Source organism: Neolamprologus multifasciatus, chromosome 4 (genome assembly GCF_963576455.1).
Source record: "Neolamprologus multifasciatus chromosome 4, fNeoMul1.2, whole genome shotgun sequence".
NCBI lineage: Eukaryota > Metazoa > Chordata > Actinopteri > Cichliformes > Cichlidae > Neolamprologus > Neolamprologus multifasciatus.
Genome location: NC_140442.1, coordinates 29336277 through 29361066, shown reverse-complemented (window position 1 = coordinate 29361066; position 24790 = coordinate 29336277). Strand labels below are relative to the sequence as shown.

Sequence of the window (24790 nt, the reverse complement as noted above, 5' to 3'; positions counted from 1 at the left end):
GCAGGAGGAATTAATGACTGGAGGAAACATGTATGTTAAAATTGTTAAAACATAATTAACAAATGAGACAGTTAATGCTGTGCATTGCTGTTAGAGCTTAATATGCCGTGAAAGTTTTCCAAGCGCCGTTTCCCAGCGTAGTACTGGGCGCGACCTGTAGAGGGAGACATTGTTCCGACTCTGTGAACGACCTGACCGGAAAACCACCAGCAAAGTGGAGCGGAGGCAGGCAGAGGAAAGATGGCAGCCGCGGCAGTGGCTGAGTTTCAGAGAGCACAGTCTCTTCTTGGAACAGACCGGAATGCCTCTATTGATATCTTACATTCAATAGGTAAATATATTCCGCAAAACGTGGCGCTAGAGAGAAAGTTATTTCACGAGTAGACACAGAGCCTTTTACTTTGCTCCATCAGTCCTGGAGCAGCTCAGTTAGCCAGGCTTGCTCTTTGCTCGCTAGGTAGCGGCTAAGCTAACGCGAGCTAGCTAGCTCAGTGCTGCCCGTGTCTTTTTGCCGACTGCTTTGCACAGTGAGTCAGCAGCAGCGGGCTAGCCGGCTAGCAATATACCGGCTAGCTTACTAGACAAGCTAATGTTAGCTACCCCGCTCATTCATTTGACAGTGACTTGGGTGACAGCTGGCTAGTTAATGTTAGCTAGCAGCCAGTGTTGTTAGCAGCTATCCCTTGTCTGGTCAGATGACAGGCCGACAAAGAAACTTAAGTGAAAATGAGTTTGTTGCCTAATATCACCGTCTTAATCATAACGCATGTCAGTGCGGGGTTGTGATTCTTTCTGTCGTTTGTAAAGGCTTAGCGGTTTAGTCGCCAATGCCGTTTATTGTTTCACTGTGACAGCTCCGGTATTTCGCAGCTTCTGGAGCCTCTTGGCTGCTCGCCATCCACCTCATTCCGCTCATGATAGCTATATCTTGTAGCGTTAAGAGACGGAAGTGGTAATGGGACATCTGCATTTTCACTGTTTGTATATCGCGGTGATTAACGTTAACACGGATCAGATGACATCATCATTATGTGTGTTGTAGTGAAGCGGGACATCCAGGACAGCGATGAGGAGGCGGTGCGTGTCAAAGAACAGAGCATCCTGGAGCTGGGGGGGCTGCTGGCGAAGACGGGACAGGCCGCAGGTAAACACAACGCAGTGTCCTGATTTTTAACACGCTGTTTATGATTTGTTTACATACGTTGTGAATGTTGAGCAGCTAGACCAATAGGAAACCAGTTTTAACCAACTCTTGTTTGGGCGTCTTGATGAAACCTTTGAGCAAAATCCTGAAAAACCTGAGTCACATGAAATGTTAGGGCTATGGTCCCTGCTAGATCAAGTACGATTGTTGTGTGTCCTAGGAGTTTGTTCTGGTCTCGGGGTTTGGTTGAATCATCAGGTTTGCTAAGAAAGGTTCATAAGTGAGTGAATGAAATGACCCAGAAGTTAGGAAAGGTGTTTCATTGTTTCCTTCATTACCCCCTTTAGTTATGGATTCACTGGACCACCGAAAGGCAAAGAGACTGGATGAAAAATTATATTTTTGCCCTCTCAGTGTGAGCAGGACTGTAATGACCAACATGTTTACAGGCTTCCAGGCTGACATGTGCAGATGCCAGATCTCTGGACATAATGGTGTCACACAGTTCACAGCTAGGTTTAATAAAACTCTCTGTTCAGGGAAGCAAATAGGCAACACTGCTGAAGCTTGATTTAGGCTTCGACGGGAGACAATTGGGTTTGAATTTTAATGTAAGCTGTGACGTAAATCTGATGCAGAAGTATAATATATAAGTGACGAAGATGATCGTGTCAATGAGTTCTGTCACTTCCTAGTATACTGACAGGCCTGTGTCTTGAACACCCACAGCTGAATTCTGAACCTTGCTATGAAATTGTTTGGTATTGTATTAAATATGATGGTGGTGGGCTCTGTAGTGTAAATGTTTACATATTCATCTAACACATGAAAGGTCCTGGGTTCGAGACCAGGAGGAGTTATAAATACCTGCGAGGGTTGTGTCAGGAAGTGGGAAGAAAATCACGTCAAGGATGTAGATCCACCTGCTGCGGACGCAGCGACTGAAAGAAACTTCATTTGAAACGATAAAAGTGAAATTTTGCCATGTTTTAGGGTGACCATTAATTAACTGACTGCTGAGATAATGAAAGCCTTTATAAGAAAAAAGTTCATGTGGATAATGGTAGCAGAAAAGAAATTACGTGAGCAGCATTTCTTAATACAGCTGTTTGATTTGGCTGCTAATGAAGTGGTATTTTTGAGTTTCCTTGTTTGTGTAACCAGAATAAAACACTGACTGTGATAATATGGGCATTGAAACTGTGCTTTTTGAAGTTCGACTTTGGGACAAAGTAGTTTGAACACTTCAGACCCACAACATCAAAATTCACTGTCCCCTGTGAGGCTTTCTTTGCCTAAAGCCTTTAAGGAGAACCTAAAATCTCCTTCACATCTGTCCTTAACTCCATGACGTTTTCACAATGAGGTCAACATAAGGTGACTGATTTTTGCCATGAAATCTGCCATGACTGATCCTGGGAAGAACATATGGAAGAGGCAAATGAAAGGAAACGCGCCAGGAGCTAGTAGAGAAGGTGGTGCAGGGTGCTCACTCTGCAAAGTCCTAAACCAACTGGGCCTAAGAGGAGTGGCTAGGAGGAGCGCTTTCTGGTCTGTATGTGAAGCCACAAGGTGGCTGTGGATAAAGAGGACTGATCCATGGGTGGCTGCTGCTGGGATGCAGGCTGGGGTCTGATGGGGTCTGGGTGTAGGTGTCCGATGTTGAAAGACCTGAAAGACCCGACTGCTGACAACTGCTGAGGACTTTAAAGGGTCGAGTTTGTGTTTTTATTGGCAGCGGTGAATGACACAGGCCATTCTTTTAAGTTGTCGGTTGAGTCCAAACACAGAAAACATTGAGGTTCGTGACTTACAGATGAATCATAAGACATGTGGCTTTATTGAAATATCCTCCATTACTGAGAAAACAGTTTGAAGTTGTCTTTTTCTGAAATTGCAGTTTGTTTTTATTTGCCCAGATAAATAATTTCTTTCCATTTATCCTCTTCTCAGAGCTCGGGGGGCTGCTAAAATATGTCCGGCCCTTCCTCAACTCCATCTCCAAGGCCAAGGCAGCCCGGCTGGTCCGCTCCCTGCTGGACCTGTTCCTGGACATGGAGGCTGCCACGGGTCAGGAGGTAGAGCTCTGCCTTGAATGCATAGAGTGGGCCAAGGCTGAGAAGAGGACCTTCCTCAGACAGGCGCTAGAGGTGAGATGTGCTGCTGTTATGCCTCAACTGCACTGATCACTTTGTTCAGTGGCCGGGTCTTTACCTTTCACGTTTATTTGGGCGAGCAGTAACACTCTGTGAACAGGCGGATGTGTTTAGTTCCCTTTTTTGTTCCCTTTTCTTGTGGGGAAGAAAAAGTGAGAAGGAAAAACTCCCTTTTAACAGGAAGAAGACCAGGATCAGGATTGGAAGACACCCAGAGAGTAATAATAATAACATGTAGCAGAGCTACAAACTAAATCTCAGTAATCTGGATTGTGAGCAGCAAAGGAACCCAGCTCATCAGCCCAGGATGTTCTTATCAGCAGAAATGAACAGTTTATCAGGTTTACATTCAGGGGGAGAAATAACCTCTCCTCTCTCCTCAGGCTCGACTCATCTCACTGTACTTCGACACAAAGTGCTACCAGGAGGCTCTGCAGCTTGGTGGGTGAAAATCTCCCCACATTTCAGTTTTTAATTTGCCTGACAAGACAAACCTTGTGTGTACAACTTGCAGAAAACATATTAGTGTACTATAAAACTATTTTTTTAAATAGTTTTAGTCCTTATTTAAGGACTCCAGGTTTTCCGCCTGTCTGAAGAAGAATCTCACGCTGAGATCTGACTCTACTGCATGTCTTCTTTCTCCAGGCTCCCAGTTGCTGCAGGAGCTCAAGAAGATGGATGATAAGGCCCTGCTAGTGGAGGTTCAGCTGCTGGAGAGTAAGACATACCACGCCCTCAGTAACCTGCCCAAGGCCCGCGCAGCCCTCACGTCTGCTAGGACAACCGCCAACGCCATCTACTGCCCGCCCAAACTACAAGCAGCTTTAGACATGCAGTCAGGTACCCTTCGTAAAAGCAAGAAACAAATCAAAATGCGCGTCTCTGCAGCGTTGCCAGCTTGACATTTGTGTATTTCACGTGTTTCCAGGGATCATTCATGCAGCGGAGGAGAAAGACTGGAAGACGGCTTACTCCTACTTCTACGAGGCCTTCGAGGGCTACGACTCCATCGACAGCCCCCGAGCCATCACAGCCCTCAAATACATGCTGCTCTGCAAAATCATGCTCAATGCGTAAGTGCTCTACATCACTGCGGCCTTCAGAGGTTAATACAGCTACTGGAAATGCAAAACTCTGTTTCCAAAGGAGTCGCCATGCTGAGTCTGACATATCTGCTTCTCTGCCTCAGGCCAGAAGATGTCCAGGCCCTCATTAGCGGCAAGCTAGCTCTGCGGTATGCCGGCAGACAGGTATCACTCTTTGTTTCAACTTTTTATTTTACTTAAAAACTTAAAAACAATCGACTTTGCCTGGAACTATTATTTCTATCCTGGCCAGACTTCAAAAAGGATGTGGCGCTTTGGATTGCTCTGTGCATGGTCCTGTAATCCAGATAAAGATGGACTAAGTGATGGGCTAGCATTGCTTAAGTCTGCTTTTGAATGACTTTCTTTTGGAGCCAGAAGTGACCCAGTTAACCGTGTTTGTGGTTGTAGCACAAACACGTAGCTACTCATTAGTGCCAAGTAAAGACTGTAGAATACTAGAAAGGCACTCACCAAAACTGAAGCACAGACTCTTTGAACAGGCTCTTCCACACAGCACGCCAAATTCTTTAGAATGGATCATAGTATTAAAAATGCTGCAAAAGGCCTCAACACAACAAAGCCAAACAGACAGCTGCCTGAGTGAGCACACCTGTAGGTCAGAGTGGGAGTGGGAGCACCCTAACTTTGAGCTTCTTTAAAAACCCGGCTGGTGTTTGTAACATCCACATGTTGCTGCTTAATCTCACCCCAGCTGAACACCTGTTGGTTTTGGACCGATGCGTTAGCACAACAGCAAGTGAGGGAATGTGTTTTGGAAGCATGTCGTTCCATCGCTCCAGTAGAGTTACACAGACGTGATCCTCACTTTGCACCATGAGCTGCATAACATGCTGTGTGAGACTGGGCCGCCGTGGCAACAGTAACCATTTTCTTTCTGCAGGATTTACTGTATATTTGTGAACACTTGGTTGTTTTGTGTCCAGTATCTGTCAGTAAAAGCTGTTCAGTCACATTAGCTCTACTGTTATCCATCCCTCTCTTTCTCTCCCACAGACAGACTCGCTGAAATGTGTGGCACAAGCCAGCAAGAACCGGTCGCTGGCAGACTTTGAAAAGGTGAGTGTGTGTAGAGTTTGATGACTTTTTTCTTGACATTGTGGTTAGTAGACTGGTTTGTGTGGGTTACATTTTCAGTTGTAATAATATTTGAACCCCCTCCTGTCATTTGTGATGAAAAATGCCCTCTACTTCCCCTCCCCAGGCACTAACAGAGTACAAAGCAGAGCTGCGGGATGATCCCATCATCAGCACCCACCTGACCAAGCTGTATGATAACCTGCTGGAGCAGAACCTCATCAGGGTCATCGAGCCATTCTCCAGGGTCCAGGTAATCCTGTCCAGTCACTTCTGACAGATATGAACATGGCTCATATAGAATAACAGCTACCTGTGTAGTGCGCTGATGACTGCTTAGTGTTTCTAAGCACTCGTATTCTCTTCTCTGACAGATAGCACACATTTCCTCCCTCATCAAACTCTCTAAGGTAAGGTTTTGCTTTTGCTGGTTATTTCATTTTCATTATGCACCAGCTTTAAGTATTTCCAAAAGGTTTATATTGTGATCGCTGCTCTCATGCTGTGTCTGTCTTGCAGGGAGACGTGGAGAGGAAATTATCACAAATGATCTTGGATTCGAAGTTTCATGGTACGTGTGAGCGTTGTGTACATGATGTGGATGGTGTAATGTGTTAGGAATGAAAGGATGCCACATGGTTTGATGGGAATAAAAACGATCAACCTACACAGGGCTGAATTCAAAGACACACAAGTAAAAAATGATGGAGTGGGCTTGTCCATTTTGCCAAAATGTCACAATAGCAGCTCAGAATGGTACTGTAGGTGATGGATGGTGTCCAGCAGAATCTCCTCCCAGATCTGGACCAGGGCATCACTGAGCTCCTGCACAGTCTGAGGTGTAACCAGAACATAATGTCCCAGAGGTGTTCTGTTGGATTTAAGTCAGGCCAGGATGGAGGCCAGTCAGTGGTATCAATTCCTCTATTTGTCAGGAACTTCCTGCATCCTCTCACCATATAAGGCTGGGCATTGTCGTGCACCAAAGATAACCCAGGACCAGCATGGGAGAACTCTGTGTGTCCCTCCATGGATATGCCTCCGCAGACCATCACTGACCCACCAAACTGGTCATGCTGAACGATGTTACAGACGGGATACGTCTCCACGGCTACTCCAGACCCTTTAAGGCCTGTCACAGGTGTTCAGGGTAAACCTGCTCTCACCTGTACAGATTGCTATTGTCAGACCTTCCAGTTTTGCTGTTCTACAGCAAATGCAAGTCGGAGTCCAGGGTGTCGGGCAGTGAGCACAGGGAAAACTAGAGGATATCGGGCCCTCAGGTCACTCTGACGAAGTCTGTTTCTGATTGTTTGGTCACACAAATTCACACCTGTGGCTGCGGGAGTTCACTTTGAAGCTCTGGCAGTGCTCATCCTGTTCCTGCTTGCACAAAGGAGCAGATATTGATCCTGCTGATGTGTTGAGGATCTTCTACGGCCCTGTCCAGCTCTCCCAGAGTAACTGTCTGTGTCCTGCAGCCTCCACAGTCTCATGTTCTTGAGACTGACAATGACACACATCCTATTGTGTGGGGGTGGCTGTAGCTCAGGCGGTAGAGCAGGTCATCCACTGATCGGAAGGTTGGTGGTTCGATTCCTGGCTTCCCCTAGTCTGCATGCCAAATATCCTGCAAGATATTATGAATGCTACTTAGAAAGCACTTAGATCAATGTGCTTGTGCGAATGGGTGCGAATGGGTGAATGCACAAGTTGTGTAAAGCGCTTTGAGCTCAGAAGAGTAGAAAAGCGCTTTATAAGAACCAGTCCATGTACCATCGCCTCATGCGACCAGTGGTGACGGTCACCTTAGCCAAATGCAAAACTAGTGAAAGATGAGAAAGGATAAAATGTCAGTGTAAAAGCAGTCCTGTTTTGAACGTTGTCTCATTGTTGCTGTTAATCAGCTGAAACTCTGCTACTTCACATCAATGTCCCACAAGTTTAACTGACGTGATGCTACAAGTGTTCTTTGATTCTTGAGCGAGGTATATAGAGTGGATATCTGATACACTAAGTTTTCTTTGCTTAAGCAAAGTCCTCGGGACAATATTTTAAGCTACAGGTAGAGTAGCTAAATAACTGTTGACCTCCACATTTTTGCACATGTTTGAAAAATATATAACAACTAAGGGAGTTTTACAAAAGTTTAACAAGAAGCCCACAAATATTCCTATCAGCTGGCGGCTGTCTATTTATGTTCTACTTTCCCCCCAAGTGTCAAACATTATCCCTGGTCAAAGGTCTTTTTTAAAAATAGAATTAAATTGTGCAGTATAGGGGTGGGTTTTTATAATCGATTTATCGATTAAAATCGATTCTGGCTTTGATAACGTAAAATCGATTCATTAAAATCCTGAATCGATTTTTTAATATAAATTTATTTTGCCCGAAATGCCAGAATCTCAGGTGAAATCTCACAAAATTTCAACAACCACCAAACAGCTAAGACAGTAAATGAGAGCAGGTGCACTGATTCTGCACAAAGACGTAAACACACAGCGCGACCCGCGGATCAGAATCAGTTAGATGTCGCCTTTCTCACGGTCGGGGCTGAAAGCCGACAGCTCGCTGGAAAATCACCTTCATGTGTTTCTGTGTTTTATCTTCAGCTACTTTGACACAAAGGCCTCTGCTGTGACGCTCACACCTTTGATAAAGACTTGCGTGTGTCACCTTCTTTTTTATAGATACAAAAATATGTAAATGTACTAATCTGAATTATAATATTTCTGACTGTCAAAATTTCCCAGATTCTAATCGAATTGAATCGAATTAAATCGAATCGTGGATCGAATCGATTCGGGATCTTGTGAATCGGAATTGAATCGATTCTAGAAATCGGTGACGATACCCAGCCCTAGTGCAGTATGGTTTATAATGTTCACTCACAGTCCTGATGCAGGTCTTCTATCCATGACTGTGTACGAGTGTTTTCCTGTTTAAATAATGATGTTTTGTGGCTCCTTCCTGCTCCACAGGTATTTTGGACCAAGGTGAAGGCGTCCTGATTGTGTTTGATGAGCCGGTGGTGGATAAGACGTACGAGGCGGCACTAGAGACCATTCAGAACATGAGCAAAGTGGTGGACTCTCTCTACAACAAAGCCAAGAAGCTTACATAAGGTGAGTCTGATTGAGATCATTCACATGCACTGTAGAAAGATGCTTTTACTTCACTCCAGCAGTCTTGAGCAGTGATGAAGTAACTACACAATAAAGTGAGTTACTCTCCAAAGTATGAATTTTATTTTAATTTTTAAATATTTTGAATCCATGAATCAGTAAAATGTGTGTCTGGCTCTGCAGATCTTACAGGAGGCCAATCCTGTAAAAATGAAACCTCAGAGCTTATTTGTGGTGACTCTGACCTGTTTACTGTAAAGTATAGAAAACCTCCGTCAGCCTGTTTGTTACTGAATTAAAGATCAGAACCAGGGGTTCAGTCAGATGCCGCTGCCGTCTCTTTCTGTCACATCACTCGTGTTCACCTGCCAACTGTGAGTCTGGGTGTGGTGTTTGCTTCAGCATGATCATTATTGACTCACAGCGAGTTGAACGTCCTGTAGTTAGCGGTTTAGTGTGAGTGTTTACTGCTTCACCTCCATCTCATCGCTGTAAACTGAGCCTCTTTGGAGTTTTGGACTGATGGACGACGAGATGAGATTTAAAGGTTTTAAAATGTGTTTTGACAGGTAAGATTGGGAATCGTTTGAGTGAATAGTTCTCCAGGATTTAATGATTTCATCAATTATTCTGGTAGCTGATGAAAATTGAATAATTAATTAATATTTTGTGGGTTTTTCCACCAGTATTGGCTGATATGCGACGCAGCAGGAGAAAACACGGCTAAAGTCAAATATTTTTTGATGATTTCCTTTTTTTATGTTTCCTAAAATTACAAAAACTTTAAAATTAACAAAAAAAACAGGTTTTATTTATGCCTTTCAAAACACTTTGTACATGACGATGTCAAAATAGTCCATCCTTTGAGTTATTGTAGTTTAGTAATAATACAAACACGTAAATGCACACTTATAGAACGATTGTAAATGTTTAAACTTGTCATTAAAACTGCTGAAAAAGCAAAAGTCACCAGTGTCACTAACTGCAGAATCTATACCTCAAGCACCGTGAGACTACTGTTGTTGTGATTTGGTGCTATATAAATAAAGTTTTGGCTCATTGTGAAAACACATCACAGCGATGCAGACGACAACTATTGTTGTGTTGATTCCTCGTGTGTATTACCGGCTACTTTTTCACTGCAGTTTTTTAATTTATCACAGAGAGAATAAAAATCACTGTCTCAGTATGAAGAATAATGATCTTAGCATTCATAAAGAATAACAAATGTCAGCAAATTCCTGGAGGGGAGATATGAAGAAGGTACACGGTGGTGTGGCTGCACTGAGCCAGGGTTTCCTCCTCATGGCGTACAGGTTTGCTGAACAAGGAGCTGGGTTACAAACATGCTTTGTTTATTTGCAGTTTATTCATCAGAAGCTGTTCAAATTATATTTTTCAGACATATTTTTGAGAGATTTTTTACACACAATGAAGTTAAGATTACAAAATATTTGAAGGTCTGCTTGTTCTTGATTGTGTTTTTTGTGTGTGTTTGTGCAGCCAGGATTCTGGTTCTGTATCTTTAGCTGAGTTTTTGTGTACTGGGTCACGTGTGTGACAGGTCCAATGACTTTATCTTTGGCACAATAATATGTACGTGACAGGTTAAAAAGCGTGTGTACGTCCTCAATCCTTGTAGGTAGGTTGTCTGATCCCTCCATCACCCGACGTGCCCAATCCAATGTTCAAACAAACGTAGCACAGAAAAAAGAGCCTTTTCTGTCTGCTCTGTAAATCAGAAGCAGCTAGCCTGGTCCCGAGTGTGCTGTGTCCTGCTGCCTGTAAGGCAAACATAAACTAACCTCATCCTGGTGTCTGCTGATCATTTTTCCTGTCTTGTTTCTCTTTATGGTTCTCCTCAGAGTGACACCATCTGTCCTCCTGTCTGGAGTGACGTGAGCCAGTCTGACCTTTGTCGATTGCTTCACTTCAACCCGGGAGGGACGAGGGGAGAAGGATGAGGAGATCACAAAACACTCAACAACCCAGCAAGCAAAACAACCAGCTGCCCCACTGAAGATGACCCAACAGAACAGCAAACTGACAGGGTGGACTGCCCGCTCCTCCTGGTCCTCCCTCAGCCCTCTGCTCTCCCGCCCCTCCTGTCACCGTCTCTTCTTCCAATCTAATTGGGGTTGATCAGACACAAAGTGCTCCTCCCTATGGACAAATCCAGGCACTGCGCCTTTCTTCTTTTCTCCCACCACTGATTTTTACTGTATGTAAAATTGGATGAGCCTCATTTCCTTTTTATTTTTGTTTCGTTTTTATTTTGGTTCCTGTTTCTCTCTGCGCTGGCCATCAGGGAATCTTGTAAAATACCAGTAAAGAATACATATACAGCACTTATACATAAATGTATTATAAACAGACACACACACACACAAATGTTTGATCTGTTCTCAGAGTGTAAAAAAAGGGTGAAGGTGGGTTGGTTGGTTGGTAGATCTGAATTCTACCTGCTCTGTTTAATTTTCCAGCCGGCCCTGAAACCGAACATTTGAATTTTATCTGTTGTTGTGAAAAATGGACCCCGTGTTGTCCACAGGACATCAAACAGCCCTTCTTTCCTTACCACAACTTTTGCCACCCTCTCCCTTTAACGTTTTCACCCTAAGTGTGCTCACTCGCTCACTCACAAGGCATTCTGGGATTTGTGGACCATACAGGGAATTGCTCTTCTGTCCACTCGGGACCATGCCACAGGAAAAGGGGAGAACAGTCATCACACCATGCTGGGGTCTCCAATACCCCCTCCTCTTTCCTCCCCTCTGCACTCCCACCTCCTGTTTGTATATAACATTGCCAAGCGCCTCTGTTCATCCCAGGCCTGATGATGTATTCACACTGTTCCCCTTTTTTTATAATCCATAAGAACAGAGTATACCTTGCCACTGAGAGCTCGGTCAGTCACACGAAGAGCTTTTGAGGCTTAAGATATGACTTGATGGTGAACTCTGTGTTCTGAGATATGATGAGTCGGTTGTGCAGAAAAGGGCAGGCTTTGCTGAAGAAAATAAAGCTGTACATTTCTGGGAACTTAATTTTGCAAGGACTCAAAGGTTTACCATATATGACATAGAGAAAGAAAAATGCTAATAAAAAAAGTCAAACCTGCAAGCGGTGTGCTTTTACAACACTGGGAATAATCACCCATTCACTCTTTATTGTTCCAGCAACTTTGGTAGTATGTTGAAAATGACATTTAACTTGTTTACTTGCCTGTAGTAAACTAACTGTCAACCAATGATATTGATAAGTTCAGTTAATTATAAGGGGAATCTGCTGAGCATCTTCTGGGTGAGCCATGTAAAAGCTAGCATGTGAAGAAGGCAGTGGTTACAAAAATTGCTTTTACTAAGACTAATAATTAGCTACCAAACTGAAATGAAAAATATTTCTAAAATGAGTACGTGGCTGAAGGATAATGATGAACAACTTGGTAAAAAATTACGTTTCTTGCAACAAAGGACTTTTCGCTAAAGCAGTGTTTAAATGTATTCCAATAAAGAAATGTATAATTAGCTAAAGGTAGCTGATACATTAATAGCAATGAATATGGAAATGGCGACAGTAGCTACAATTCAGGTTGAATGTGTTTACGAGCAGTTAGAGAAAACTCGATGCAAGCTCAAGTATATTTCTGTTACTGAGGAAAACCAGTAAATGGTTAAGATGTTTTCTTTAAAGCAAAGAATGGTTAAAAAAGAAACATATATACGAATAGATACAGTAACAGTTTCAGGTTGGAAACATGCATTCTAAAGGCGATAGTTAGCTAAAAGTAAAGACTAACTTGCTAACATAGTTAGCTAAAAAGAAACAAGTATGTGGTTTACATGTGTTCCTAAAAGAGGGAGCTTCTCAGTTAAAAGTGTTAAACTTTAAACAAATCCTGCGATTATTGCTTAGAGGCAAGAACAGTTCTGTTACATCAGGCCGGCTGTCCGACTGGTTCATGAAAGCGTTTTCATTAAAAACCCTGTAGTCTCAACAGCGACGCCTGGTGGTGAGATTCAGTGTTATTCGATCAAAGAGCCTGTGAGGGAGATGGAAGTTTGTGTATGCAAAAAGCCAAATTAGCATTCAGTTTTTAACAAACTCCCTCTGTTACTGCAAACTATAGCACTTTGTACTGTTTCACTTCAAACTGAGCTACTGCAAGGAAGCTTTACCCATCATCCTCCTGTGTTGTCTCTCGGGAATGTCACATGCACTCAAAACTTACAGTAGGTTTGTTGCTGGCCGTTTCTCTCCCCCCATCCCAGGCAGAGCAGAAGCCCGGGGCCCCACATTGACACATGTAAAAGAAGAAAACGACAAGCCTTGATTAACTGTAAATAACTCCCAACGTGTTCTTAAACAGCACCTGGCTCTATTTGCATTTAAATGGGAGGCAGCACTATTACGTTAATGCGTTAACACTCCTTATCGCAACACCATTACGCATAGTTTGGTTAGTAGCTACATATTTGATCTGCTCTGCTCACGGTCCTCTATGTTAACTTGAATATATTTCGAGGTAGATAAAATAAGGACTTTTGAGTAAGTCCTGCCAGCTGTTTACGCGCTCTGGTGAAGGCCCTAGGAGAGGCTTACTGGAGGTTTATGTGGGGAAAAGAAGGGAGCCAGACAGGCGACAGCGCTGTCTTGGCCTCAGGGCAGAGGCAGGGAACGAGCAGGCGAGCCAATGAGAAGGAGACATCCACTCCTCTCTGTCCTGCTCGGCTTGGCTCAGTTCGGCGCGCCCTGTAATTAGGGGCTCTAGTTGGGTTGGGCGCCGCCACGGTGGACAGCCTGGCTGCTGCGTCAAGGGAGTTTGGGAACGCAAGCTTCAGACTGTATGAGGAGTTTCTAAACAGTGCTGCTTCGGAGCTCAGAGCAAACCCGATCTGAGACGACAACAGCGAGATAAACGCCTGAAAATGAACGGGCAGTCCTCACCTGTCTTCGAGGAGAAGAAGCCCTCCATCCCCGTGGCCGGCGGTTCCATCTCGGCTTCCAAGGATTCCCCGACCATGCCGGAGTCCTCCTCCACAGATATGGGCTTCTATAGCGGCCAGAGCGCGCTCCACGGCTCGCAGGATTTCTACTCGGCACAGCAGCCGTACTCCGCTCAGCACATGAACCCGTACGCATACCACCACTACAGCCTGAACGGAATGGGTCCCGGCGGTGCCTACCCCGTTGGGAAGGCAGAGTACCCTTACCCCCATGCAGCATACAGGGAGCACGGAGCATTCAACAGAGAGGTTCAGCCAAGTCTGCAGGACAGCGGTAAGTTCACCCGTAACGGAAAGTTTAAAAAAAAAATATGCGCATAAATGTGATACGCACTGTTGCGTAAGCTGCTCTCCATCTTTGTCAAAGCCACACTGACCACCTGAGGCTGATGTATGGCAAGAGCTCATGTCTAGCCGCATGAACCCAATAATTGCGCATGAGTTTTACGCACGAGAAAAAAAGGGAAGTTATTTTTGTTTTTCATTTTTCATTTTTCCACTGCGTCAAACTCTCCACACATCACATTTCATAGATACGTGGAAGCATTCAACGGATTCTCAAATAACTTTCTATTGTTCATCACGAGAAAATGATTAGGCAGGAGCAAAATCCCACACACAATGGTGCAGGGCTCAGGGGAGAGGCGCTGGCTATAGAAATAACCTTGTAACGTGTCTGTGTAAAGAAAGAAAGAAGACTCACAAAGATATTATGAAGAGTAGCTGTTCTTCAACTCTAAAAGTATTTTTTTTCTACAAAATAAAAAACAAAAAAACAACCATGTTGATATGCAGCTGATGGAGTGCTACAGTTTGTGTTACCTTGTTTTAAAAGTCCCAAACGCTTTAAAAAAGGAAAGACAAGTCTATAAAAATCTAAGCTTTAACGTCAATAAACATATCAATGAGAAGCTTGTCTGGGATATCATAAACAATTAAGGCATCAGTGTAGTTTCTATGAGGCAGGATGACGTGATGGGTATATATTCCTCGAAGAAACGGGGCTCATCACCGGTGAGCTTCAGCCACTGCGAGCAGAGCCTCGGTGCAAAACGCTCCTGTTTGTCATCTGCTTTGAACCTGATTCAGATGGTATTTTGATAGGGAAATGACGAGCAGGCCGAAGGCCTTTGGATGGGATCCACGTTCCAGCTCTAATCAGTGACTTTTCAACCTCACCGGTATCAGCAGCGAACGACTTAACACGCAACCGGTTCACGGTGGGCTCAACGTGCTGATCCCGTGTCGGTATTACAGCACAGCAACGTCAACATTTTCAAAAAGATTTCTCTCTGGGCTCCTTTTTAGAGCTTGGAAGGTGTGCCGGCGCAAACAACAGGGAAAAAACAAGCTTGACAGACTGGTGCACTGTTTTTGGCATTCCAGTTGGGAGTTCACTCCTGGAAACGGCCCCGGGGGACTTTGGCCCACAGCCACGTACATCAGGTGTCACGACATGTCAGTCAGCCTTGGCCTTTGAATCATTCAACGTGCATGGTTCCTTATCACGCAAAGCCTGTCGCCACGCCCAGAAAAATAAATAAACAAACAAAGGTGCAAATATGTAAACCCTATCACCCCTAACCAAACGATTAATGAATTTAAACACAGCCCAGAAATGTAGACCTTTTTTTAAAGTATAAACTGGTTCTTTAAATACATTTATTCTCCTTTATAAATCCTTTAAATTCTCTTTCAAAAGTACGGAGTCTAGCACACGACTTTTAAAACAACCACAGTGTGTGGTTTAATATAGAATATAGAAGTTTAGTATAGAATAACTCCCACTTTGGCTACAAAGCCTGCAAGAAAAACACTGGAGTGGAATGTGATGAGTCTCTTTTGGAACTCTTACACGTGAAAAGCAATTTCAAAATGATGTTTTTAAGCCTATTATAATTAAAATAGCTTGTAAAAAACCGTCGATATAGACTGCTTTGTAAATAGTCGCCGTTCAGATTCAGGCATGCACGCAGTGCTTTACTATTGTTAAAAAGCTGCTTTATTCAATGCACCTGTACAAATCACACACTGATGATGCAATGGGGATTCATTTAGCATTGATTATTACTACTCGCTTGTCGAACACTGCAGACCGGAGGAGCCGAAGATCAATTCGCTGACTTTCTTATTACTAAATAACTCACACTGTGTCCTGGACCAGAGCCGCCCAATGTGTTCTTCAAATACAAACAACAAGGGGTTGTATATTTAAAGAAAGACCCCCCAAAAAGGATACAAGAATAACAACAGGACAAATGAGCGGCGTTGTATACAGTCAGGCCTCCAGGCTACATGAAAAGCACCTATAAATCTCTGTCTCCCTCCCCAGCTGTGGGAGACACTCAGACCAAAATTATAAGCTCAGAGTGCTGTGCGGAATTTCTTTGAAATTTCGGGGTTTGCAGTGGCTCTGGCTATTTTTGTGCTAAAACGTCTCTGCACCAACTGCCCTGTAGTAAAACAATGCAAGTTTAGTTCATTGTGTGAGAAACGTAGGTGTGAAAAGGTAAAATATTGCAGTATTTTTACTTCTTTTTTGTTTTCCCTCGCCGCCACTGCAGTAAAAGAAGAACCAGACGTGGAAGTTAGGCTTGTCAACGGGAAGCCCAAGAAGGTACGCAAGCCCCGGACCATCTACTCCAGCTACCAGCTGGCAGTTCTGCAGAGGAGATTCCAGACAGCTCAGTATCTGGCCCTGCCAGAGCGGGCCGAGCTGGCTGCACAGCTGGGCCTCACACAGACGCAGGTGAGACTTTATGGGTGATAACTTTGCAGTTCAGTCATGACTTGCAGAATTTAAAAGCATCGGAAGTACCGGCCGAAGTGGAAGCACGGAAAGGATGTGAAGTGTCCTGTGAAATGGATGCGCTGATAGTATTTCACATTCAAATTTGGCTTCCTAAGGTCCTTTTATATGTAAGCCAGGGTCTAAAATGAAAAGGCCCTAAAGCAGTGGAACTATCAGAGACGTGAGAGATGAAAGCAGCTGAATGGACAGTGACGCTGGCTTTTTAGCAGCGATGTCAGCTGAATGCAAAGATTCACAGCATTTAATGTGGAGATGCAGAAGCAGCGCAGATAGCTGAGGTGTTTGAGGTGTACTCTAAAGTTTCAGAGGCCTCAAAACTTGAAGATAAAGATGCTACAATATATAAAATTTACAAAAAACTGAACTGGGATCACTTCGAAATAAAATGTAAAATGTATGAAAAATCACGCTTTAAAACCTCCCAGATGAAAATAGAGGAGAAGACAAATGCACTACACTGAACGTCTGACCTCGACTGTAGGCAGCGCTGCGAGTTGTTCCAGTGTGTCAGTCTGGTTTTTGCTGTCGTAATCTCCGTGCGCTGATGATTTACTAGCAGACGTATTATCTGTGCTTGAGTGATAAAAGACAAAACTTGAGGTGTGAGTTGTTTTATCACAACTGTTGTAAATCATTGCACTGCGTCATGCTCGGGTAACATTCCCAAGCTTTAAGCAAACACAGACATGAGCACAGTTCCCTTCAGTTTGAAAAAGCATGAAATATGATTTGCATTCACTGACAAATAAAAGAATAATAGGGTTAATAATCTTTTTAAAGTCCGCATAAAACAAGAATTAATATGCCTCATTCTTTTTTTAAATCTTATTTATTGTTTAAAAATAGCTGCATCAAGGTTTATTTGGTAACAGCTGTTTAATAGGTGCGTTTTAGAAATGACTTTGAGATAAGATTAAGGCAATGATACAGTGAGTTTTCAAAAGATTTGTATAAATCTATATTTCTTTAAAATACTGGCTAATGAAATATGACAAATATTATAATAGACTTGGAATACTTTGTCTTGGCCACATAATGGATATAACTCAGTTTTTGCCTCCTCGGCAGCTAAATGCTACATAGCATTTACTAGCTAGCTGCTAAACTTGTCTGTAATTCATATAATTAACACAAATTGCCTGAAATTAGATTATTTAAGCTTTTTACTGCATGTTTTAGCTAGAAAGCCTGAGAAAACTCACATTTATGCAGAGAAATTCTACTTGATTTGCAAAACAGTGCTAAAAAGAAGGAAGAAAATAGGTACATTAAAAACTGACGGTAAGCTAACTAGGTGCTAGCTTTAGCTATAGAGTTAGCATAGAAAGTTGAAGGAAGAATAAGTTTATCTTCAAACTCTCCCCATTCTGCTTGTGGCTTAGATTAACACTATAATTCACCCATATCTCTGACTAATCTTACCAGTCAATTATGCGTAATATAGTAATATATACAGCTGGTTTTGAAAAATATGAATAGAAATTTCTCACATGAGTTTTCCAGTACGTGGAAACCGGTCACGGAGGAACAATGTGTATTCCACAACTGTCACAAGGTGCATGCACTTAAAACCACCTTGTGATTGCCTTGGTCATGAGCAGATTGCCACAGTCGCCTGTAGTTCTTATGGAAGATGCCGACTTGTCTGCAAACACTCACTGCTAGTCGATCGGAAATAAAAGTTTCACCTTTAAAAGTTGAACCTCCCCGCTACAGCAAACACAAAAACGGCTAGTGAGGCAAACTTCAATAGCTCTGTTTCTGCCGTAGTTATTTTGATGCTTTTTTAAAAAAGCATAAAATAGATGATTTTGCATGTGAAGGCAAAAATATACAAAATTCTAAGATGGAAAAAATCCAAACCAAGGCGACACCTTTATGGTATCAATCCTAGTGAAATTCCAAACAAGAAGCCAAATAAGGATATTTTACTATTCTGACTTTATAGTTACACACTATGCTCAAACTATATAGTTACAATATGTCACCCACAAGTGGCCACAAACCAAATCCTAATATTTAAGTTGCTTCAACATTTTATCTTCTTCAGGTCAAAATCTGGTTCCAGAACCGTCGCTCCAAGTTTAAGAAGCTCTACAAGAACGGAGAGTTTCCGCTCGGTGATATTCCTCTTGAACACAGTCCAGACGCCAGCGACTCCATGGCCTGCAACTCTCCTCCATCCCCAGCTGTGTGGGAAAACAACAACAGTAGCAATGGTAACAATAACAGCAGCAACCACAGCAGCGGGAGCGGCAACAACCCAAACGTCAGCAACGGTAGCGTCAAAAATAGTGCAATGCTGGATCCTACCAGTAGGGGGCAGGTTCCCTATCAGCCTCCCGTGGATTCTTCACCTGCCTATATGGGGGAGTACACACACCAGAACTGGTACCAACAGCAGGGTGCACACTTAGGTCTCTCACAGTCAGGCCAAGTGCACCACGCACCACCAACTGCTCCGTCGGCCACACAGAGTATGGGAGCCGTCTACTGATGTAGAAAAATGGACAACATTTCGACTGGAGTCCTGGGCTTCACCTGGGGCTTTTTTTTTTTTTTTTGGATGATTCTGAGCTGTGCTATGCGCAGAAACACCTGACAGTGATCATCTAATCCGAGTCATAACTGCAAAAACCCGAAACACATGTTGTCACACAGGCTGCAAATGTGGATTGAAAACAAGTGTCGGCCTCATTTACCCTCCACCACTCACACGGTGAACTCACAACACCGTGGGAGACCGGGGTGATTCAAATGGGTTTTTAGTGCAGAGACTGACATTTATATTCGATATCACTGATAACAGTTCATGTTTTGTTTATAAATATTTGAATTATGAATATATTTATGCAGAAAAATATAGAAATGCTCAGTATTTCCCTCACACGTTTCTTCTTTCTGTAAGGGGGAGTTAGACAGACTTATTCCACTAAAACTGGTAATACTACTGAAAGTCGCCCATCAAAAGAAAGCCTGCCACACTAGAATAGAATAGAATATGACAGCTTGATGACCATTACACGCATAACAGATCAACGCAACAGCGAAACAGAGGAGAAAAATTACCAGCATGTAATTTCACATTTGCAGGAATGAAACTTGTTTTCCTCTGTGGAACAACAAAGCGGACTTAGCAACACAAGCAAACAGGTGGTTTTGGTTTGTGTGGAAGTGAAGAGCAAAGCTTGTGCTCTCAGTTTAGAGGTTTGGCTTAGACTAAAAGTGATCCCCCTCCCCCCCCCTTCAGATAGAGCCGCACTTCTTGTTCCAGTATTTACACCAAGGGTTAGGCAGGTTAACCAGCTGCTGGTTGTAGCTACAAAGTTAGCATCTGAACATGAGTATAAGCAGTGTATTAAACTCACCTCTGGGGGCTAGTGGCTAAAAGCCAGAATAGCTGCTTCTAGCCAATATAGTTAGTTAGAAACAAAGCTAAACTAGCTGAAATATGTTTTAAAAACACTTATAGATGCTCTTTTAAAAAGTGGCTCATATTCAATTCCACCCCATAATGTCAGTGCATGGCATGATGCAGTCTGCCATATTGGTTGTGAAAAATATATAATCCCCATCTGGTTGGCGAATGAGTCCTGGAGGTTGCTTGCAGCCAACGGGTGAAATTGGTCCCAAAGGGGGTGCTGCATCAAAAACCACTTTGTAATTGCGCCAATCAAAAGCAGAGTGCCACAGCTGCCTGTAGTTTGCATAGGAGACATGGACTTGTTTGCAAATGGGATAAAAGATGAGGTGAACGTTTCTTCCGTTGCCGTCTTGGTGGCAAGAAACTGAATGTGAGAAGAAGGGGCAAGCGAGGGGAAAATACCAGGGCTAAATTCTCAGTTTTGAAACATGGTATGATGAAACGTGATTTTGGTTTTTACCAAAATAGCTCTAACTCAGTATGACCCAAACTAAGTGACTAAGACAATGAACTCAGCAGGAAATTGTTTACAGAGGCTAAGTTAGAAAACGTTTTTGCAACAACAGCTATCACCATCTAGTGGCCTAGATAGGAATAAGGTACATCTGCACTGGCTTTGTTTTTCTGACCTGAAAGCTAATGTCAATTTTTACATACTTTTTACTTGATAACTACTTTCCAAGTCAACTAATTGACAAGTAGAGCACTTTGAGTACTCCGGGAGAGTAGAAAAGCGCTATATAAGAATCAGTCCATTTACCATTTACCAAACCTTAAAAAGGGTGCTACAAACTACACATGGAGAATATTTGCCTTCACAGTAAATGTTATGTCAGTGCTGCAGCCATCACATTTAAAAAGGCATAGTTTTTACTATGAAGGCAAATGTTCACCACTTTGGTGGTTTGTGTCACCCCTTTTCAGTTTTCCCTACTGTTAAACTAGTAGTTAGTGAGTGTTTGCTGAGAAGTCGTCCAAACAAACTATGGGCGAACATGCTAATCTGCTAGCAATCAATGCAATTACAAGGAGACTTTTGTGGCACCATATACTTCTTTGTGATCAATCTCACCTTAGGCGTGCCAGCAACCATTTGCCAGTTGGTGGAGGGTGGTTACCAGGGGGGTCAGTAACCAGTCTCTTGGGCTCTGGGGCCCTAAGCTTTATTTAGATCTTTGCATTTATTCTATAGAAAGTCTGTGATCTAGCTTACAAATTTACAATTGTGTGTAGTGAGCCTTTGTTGCTCTGCAATACCACTGCCAAAACATTATTTGGAAGTAGAGTTTCTCTCCTCAAGTTGATTTTATTTCAGTCAATTTAAAAAATTAAGACAGAAGAGAAAGTAGCCGTTAGCGCAGAGGAGGAATCAGCGATACTGGTCTCAAGTGTCAGTGCAGGTGGCGCTGATCCGAAACATAGTTGTATTTATAAGAAAGTACACATCAGATTATGGCGTAAGTTGTGGTGTAGGGTTTTAAAAAGTTTATAAGAGCATATAAGTAGAACTAATCTAAGTTAAGATAGGCTAAGCTAACTAGCTGCTAACTGTTGCTACACAGTGAACACACATACTTGAGCGGAGTATGACTCCTCTGCTGGAATCCTCCACTCCCGGTCACAGAATATGCGTTGCCTATCCAAAGACAGACATATTATTCAGTTAATCGTTTTTTAATAATAAATGCCTCCAACAGAAGTTTGGTGCGCAGCTACAAAAAGTTAAAGGGCAGCTGAGCCTGAGCCAAGCTGTAAAAATGCTAATGCTTAAAGTACAACCTACAAGTGCCATAATTCACCACATTGTAGTATAAATTCCCACATCTTTTAAACATCATAGCCCGGCCTTTATTTAAATCTTAAACCGAGATAACCCTCATTATATCACTTTAGTTATTTCCTCACACTTTTAAAGCCCTTTGGTCTTTTCGCTAGCTCAGTAATACTTTTTTTATTTTAAAAAACAAAGCAAAACAAAATCCCCTGGCCTTTCACTTCCTAGCAAGTTGGTGCTAAAATATTTTTAAAAACAAGTTGTTTATAATCTTTCAACAAGTGTGCTGTGCTCAGGTTTTTTATTTATAGTGTCAAGTGTAGATATGAAGTAGCACAACAGTTTGTGCCTTTGGAGCTTTTTTTTCTGTAAAGTTGAAAAAGCAAAGCGAAAATAAAATGTACTATTTTGTGTATTTCAATCTGCTGCTGGTGTTTTCATTTCTACCCGTGTTTACGCGTGAATACACCAAACACACGAAGGCGTAGTGCTGACGGCGCGCTCTTGGTGTGCCTCTCGGAGTGAGTCAGACAGCAGATCCAGGTTGCGCCCATCTATATATTTTACACACACAAACAGGCAGGGTGCGTGTAAAGGAGGCTGTGGGAGGTGACAGCGCAGCAGACACTCTGGAGTCTCTGGATGCTAATAACACACCGCTGACACTGAGAGAGACGGCTGTACGCCGCTTTCATGTGGCACACACTTGAAAAGGGGAGGAGAAATGTTTGTGTGGCAGTGTTAGCGTGTGTGTGTGTCTGTGACAAACAATCTACACTTAACCAACCAAACCCATGGGTTAGCTAACAAAAAGAGGGTGTGACAAGGAAGAAGAACACAGACTTCAAACAATGTTACTAGGAAGAGTGCAAACATGACATTGTGTCCTTGTCTGAAATACCATGACATTAAAAGGAATGGCAAGGAAAGTTATGCAAAGCAATGTTAACCTCCTATGAAATAAAATAATCTTCCTCCATTGTTCAACACCATTAATCAAAATGCATTTCTAGATTTTATGATGCCTGTCTTGCATTCTGTTGTGCTCAGCATTGGCATCTTCATATTTCTGCACTCTTTCCTGGTTACCGAATGCTTAGATTTTACTACTTCTAAAGTCACATGGAGGAAAATGTTAAAACTATTCCTAAAACAGCTCAGTATACATAAAGCCTCAACATATACATTAGGAGCAACTGTGACTACAGAATTTCCTCTGGGATTAATAAAGTATTAAAGCAAGACTGGCGACCTGTCCAGGGTGTACCCCGCCTCTCGCCCTATGACAGCTGGGATAGGCTCCAGCGCCCCCCGCGACCCTGAAAAGAATAAGCGGAAGCGAATGGATGGATTAATAAAGTATTCTGACTCTGATTTATCACTAGCACAAAGTGCATTCATCTGCATACAGGTCAACCTAACCAAATACTAAAAGTGCTGACTGAAGTAACACACTGAATATATCTGTGGGCTTACAGTTTTGTGTGTGTGTGCATGTGCTTTTAAGTATGGAAGCCCGTTTCTGCCACAAAAAAGAAAATAACTCGAAATTTCGAGTTAGCTCTGCCAGTCTGTAATCTATGTAAATGACGTCATTGGCGCAGAGGAATGCACACTCAAAACCAGACGGCAACAAGCTGACGCTTTCGAGAGTACGTGGCCGATAGTAACGCCATGTGATTCAGCTATAACACAAGGATTTCATCATTTGTGAAGCCACACTGAAAATACTCAGCAATCTGTGCATTCATGACTGGCTGTGATACTGGTAGCTTAGCTGTAGTATTTGTAGCTGAGGGCTTCAGCTTCCGCGTAACAAGGAAACTTTCTCATTCACTTAGATTACTGATTGGAAGCGCTAACTCGAAATTTCGAGTTATGGATACTTTTTTTTGTGTGTGGCAGAAACGCTCTTCCATAATTATGCCATGTTTAACACATGTTGTATGTCATTGCTATGTGGATGCTAATCCTGGATACTCAGGCTCGTGTCAGCAGTTTCTGGTTATTCTCAATGCTCAAAAACCGCTAATCTGCCCTTCTGTACATCTGTACTTCTGTTTGTTCTCTAATGTTACCAACTAGATTTTACCAACTGCGCCTTATTGCTAAGGCTAAGCACTATGTCCCTCATAAAGATCTTGTAAAGCTCATTCATGATTTTGTGACTTCTAGATTAGATTACTGTAATTCCCTCTACTTTGGTCTTCACTCCGCTCTCCTTCACAGACTTCAGCTTGTCCAGAATGCTGCAGCTCGCCTCCTGACTGGCACTAGAAAGCCTCTATCACCCCAGTTCTTATTGATTTGCATTGGTTACCCATAAAATATCGGATTGAATTTAAAATATTGTTGCTCACCTTTAAAATTATAAATAATTTAGCCCCTCATTATCTTGTCGATCTTCTTAGTCTATATGTCCCTGGGCGAGCCCTCAAGGTCTTCAGCCCAGTTACTCCTGGCTCAGCCTTGATCTAGACTTAAATCTAGGGGTGACCGTGCTTTTGCCCTGGTTGCACTGAATCTGTGGAACAACCTTCCTATTGCTATCCATGCGTCAGACTCCGTTTTATCTTTTAAATCCCGTTTAAACACTCATTTATTCAACATAGCTTTTCCATCTAGTTAGTGTCACTATTTTATATTTGGTTCAATTTCTTATTTATGTACTTTATCTTTTAGCTATATCTGTTCTTAGTAACTCTGTTCTTATATTCCCTTTTATTGCTGTATAATTAGTGCCCTTAACCTGATGACATATGTGGTACTTTGTTAATAGTCTTTTATTTATTGTCTTAATTTTCCTGTTTCTATTGTAAAGCACTTGAACTGCTGGTCTTTTAAACGTGCTATACAAATAAAGTTGTATTGTATTGTATTGTAATGTGAACCATTCAAATTTTCATGCATTTTATCACATCTTCATGTAAACATATAACAAATGACTCCTGAATTGCTGTAAAGCAACACTGAAAGCTCAAAAGCTTGGATCGGGCATTCCTTTGGCCAATAACGTTTGTTTTCAAGATGTTATCTAAGAAATCTCATACCTTGCTAAGGCAGAGGAAAATGTGAGAACTATACTTGGATGTCTACATTTGCTTGACACGTTCCCCTGAACCCATAAGTGTGCAGGGTGTGGACCCTAAACCATAGATCCACT

At 42.6% G+C, this 24790-nt stretch overlaps 2 protein-coding genes across 2 annotated transcripts; both read left to right on the top strand.

The window, feature by feature from the left end:
* The first annotated feature begins 198 nt into the window (after nucleotides 1-198).
* On the top strand, nucleotides 199-11745 carry LOC146520773 (26S proteasome non-ATPase regulatory subunit 11A). Its single transcript, XM_085157431.1, has 13 exons — nucleotides 199-331; nucleotides 1043-1144; nucleotides 3098-3294; nucleotides 3684-3741; nucleotides 3949-4143; nucleotides 4232-4376; nucleotides 4493-4553; nucleotides 5406-5468; nucleotides 5614-5739; nucleotides 5861-5896; nucleotides 6006-6057; nucleotides 8468-8611; nucleotides 10477-11745. The coding sequence occupies exons 1-12, from the start codon at nucleotides 241-243 to the stop codon at nucleotides 8608-8610; spliced, it is 1269 nt and encodes a 422-aa protein (XP_085013557.1). The 5' UTR covers nucleotides 199-240; the 3' UTR covers nucleotide 8611; nucleotides 10477-11745.
* A 1386-nt stretch (nucleotides 11746-13131) lies between these two features.
* Nucleotides 13132-22986, top strand: LOC146520772 (homeobox protein Dlx3b-like). Its single transcript, XM_085157430.1, has 3 exons — nucleotides 13132-13891; nucleotides 16182-16366; nucleotides 18480-22986. The coding sequence occupies exons 1-3, from the start codon at nucleotides 13540-13542 to the stop codon at nucleotides 18924-18926; spliced, it is 984 nt and encodes a 327-aa protein (XP_085013556.1). The 5' UTR covers nucleotides 13132-13539; the 3' UTR covers nucleotides 18927-22986.
* Nucleotides 22987-24790: the final 1804 nt, after the last annotated feature.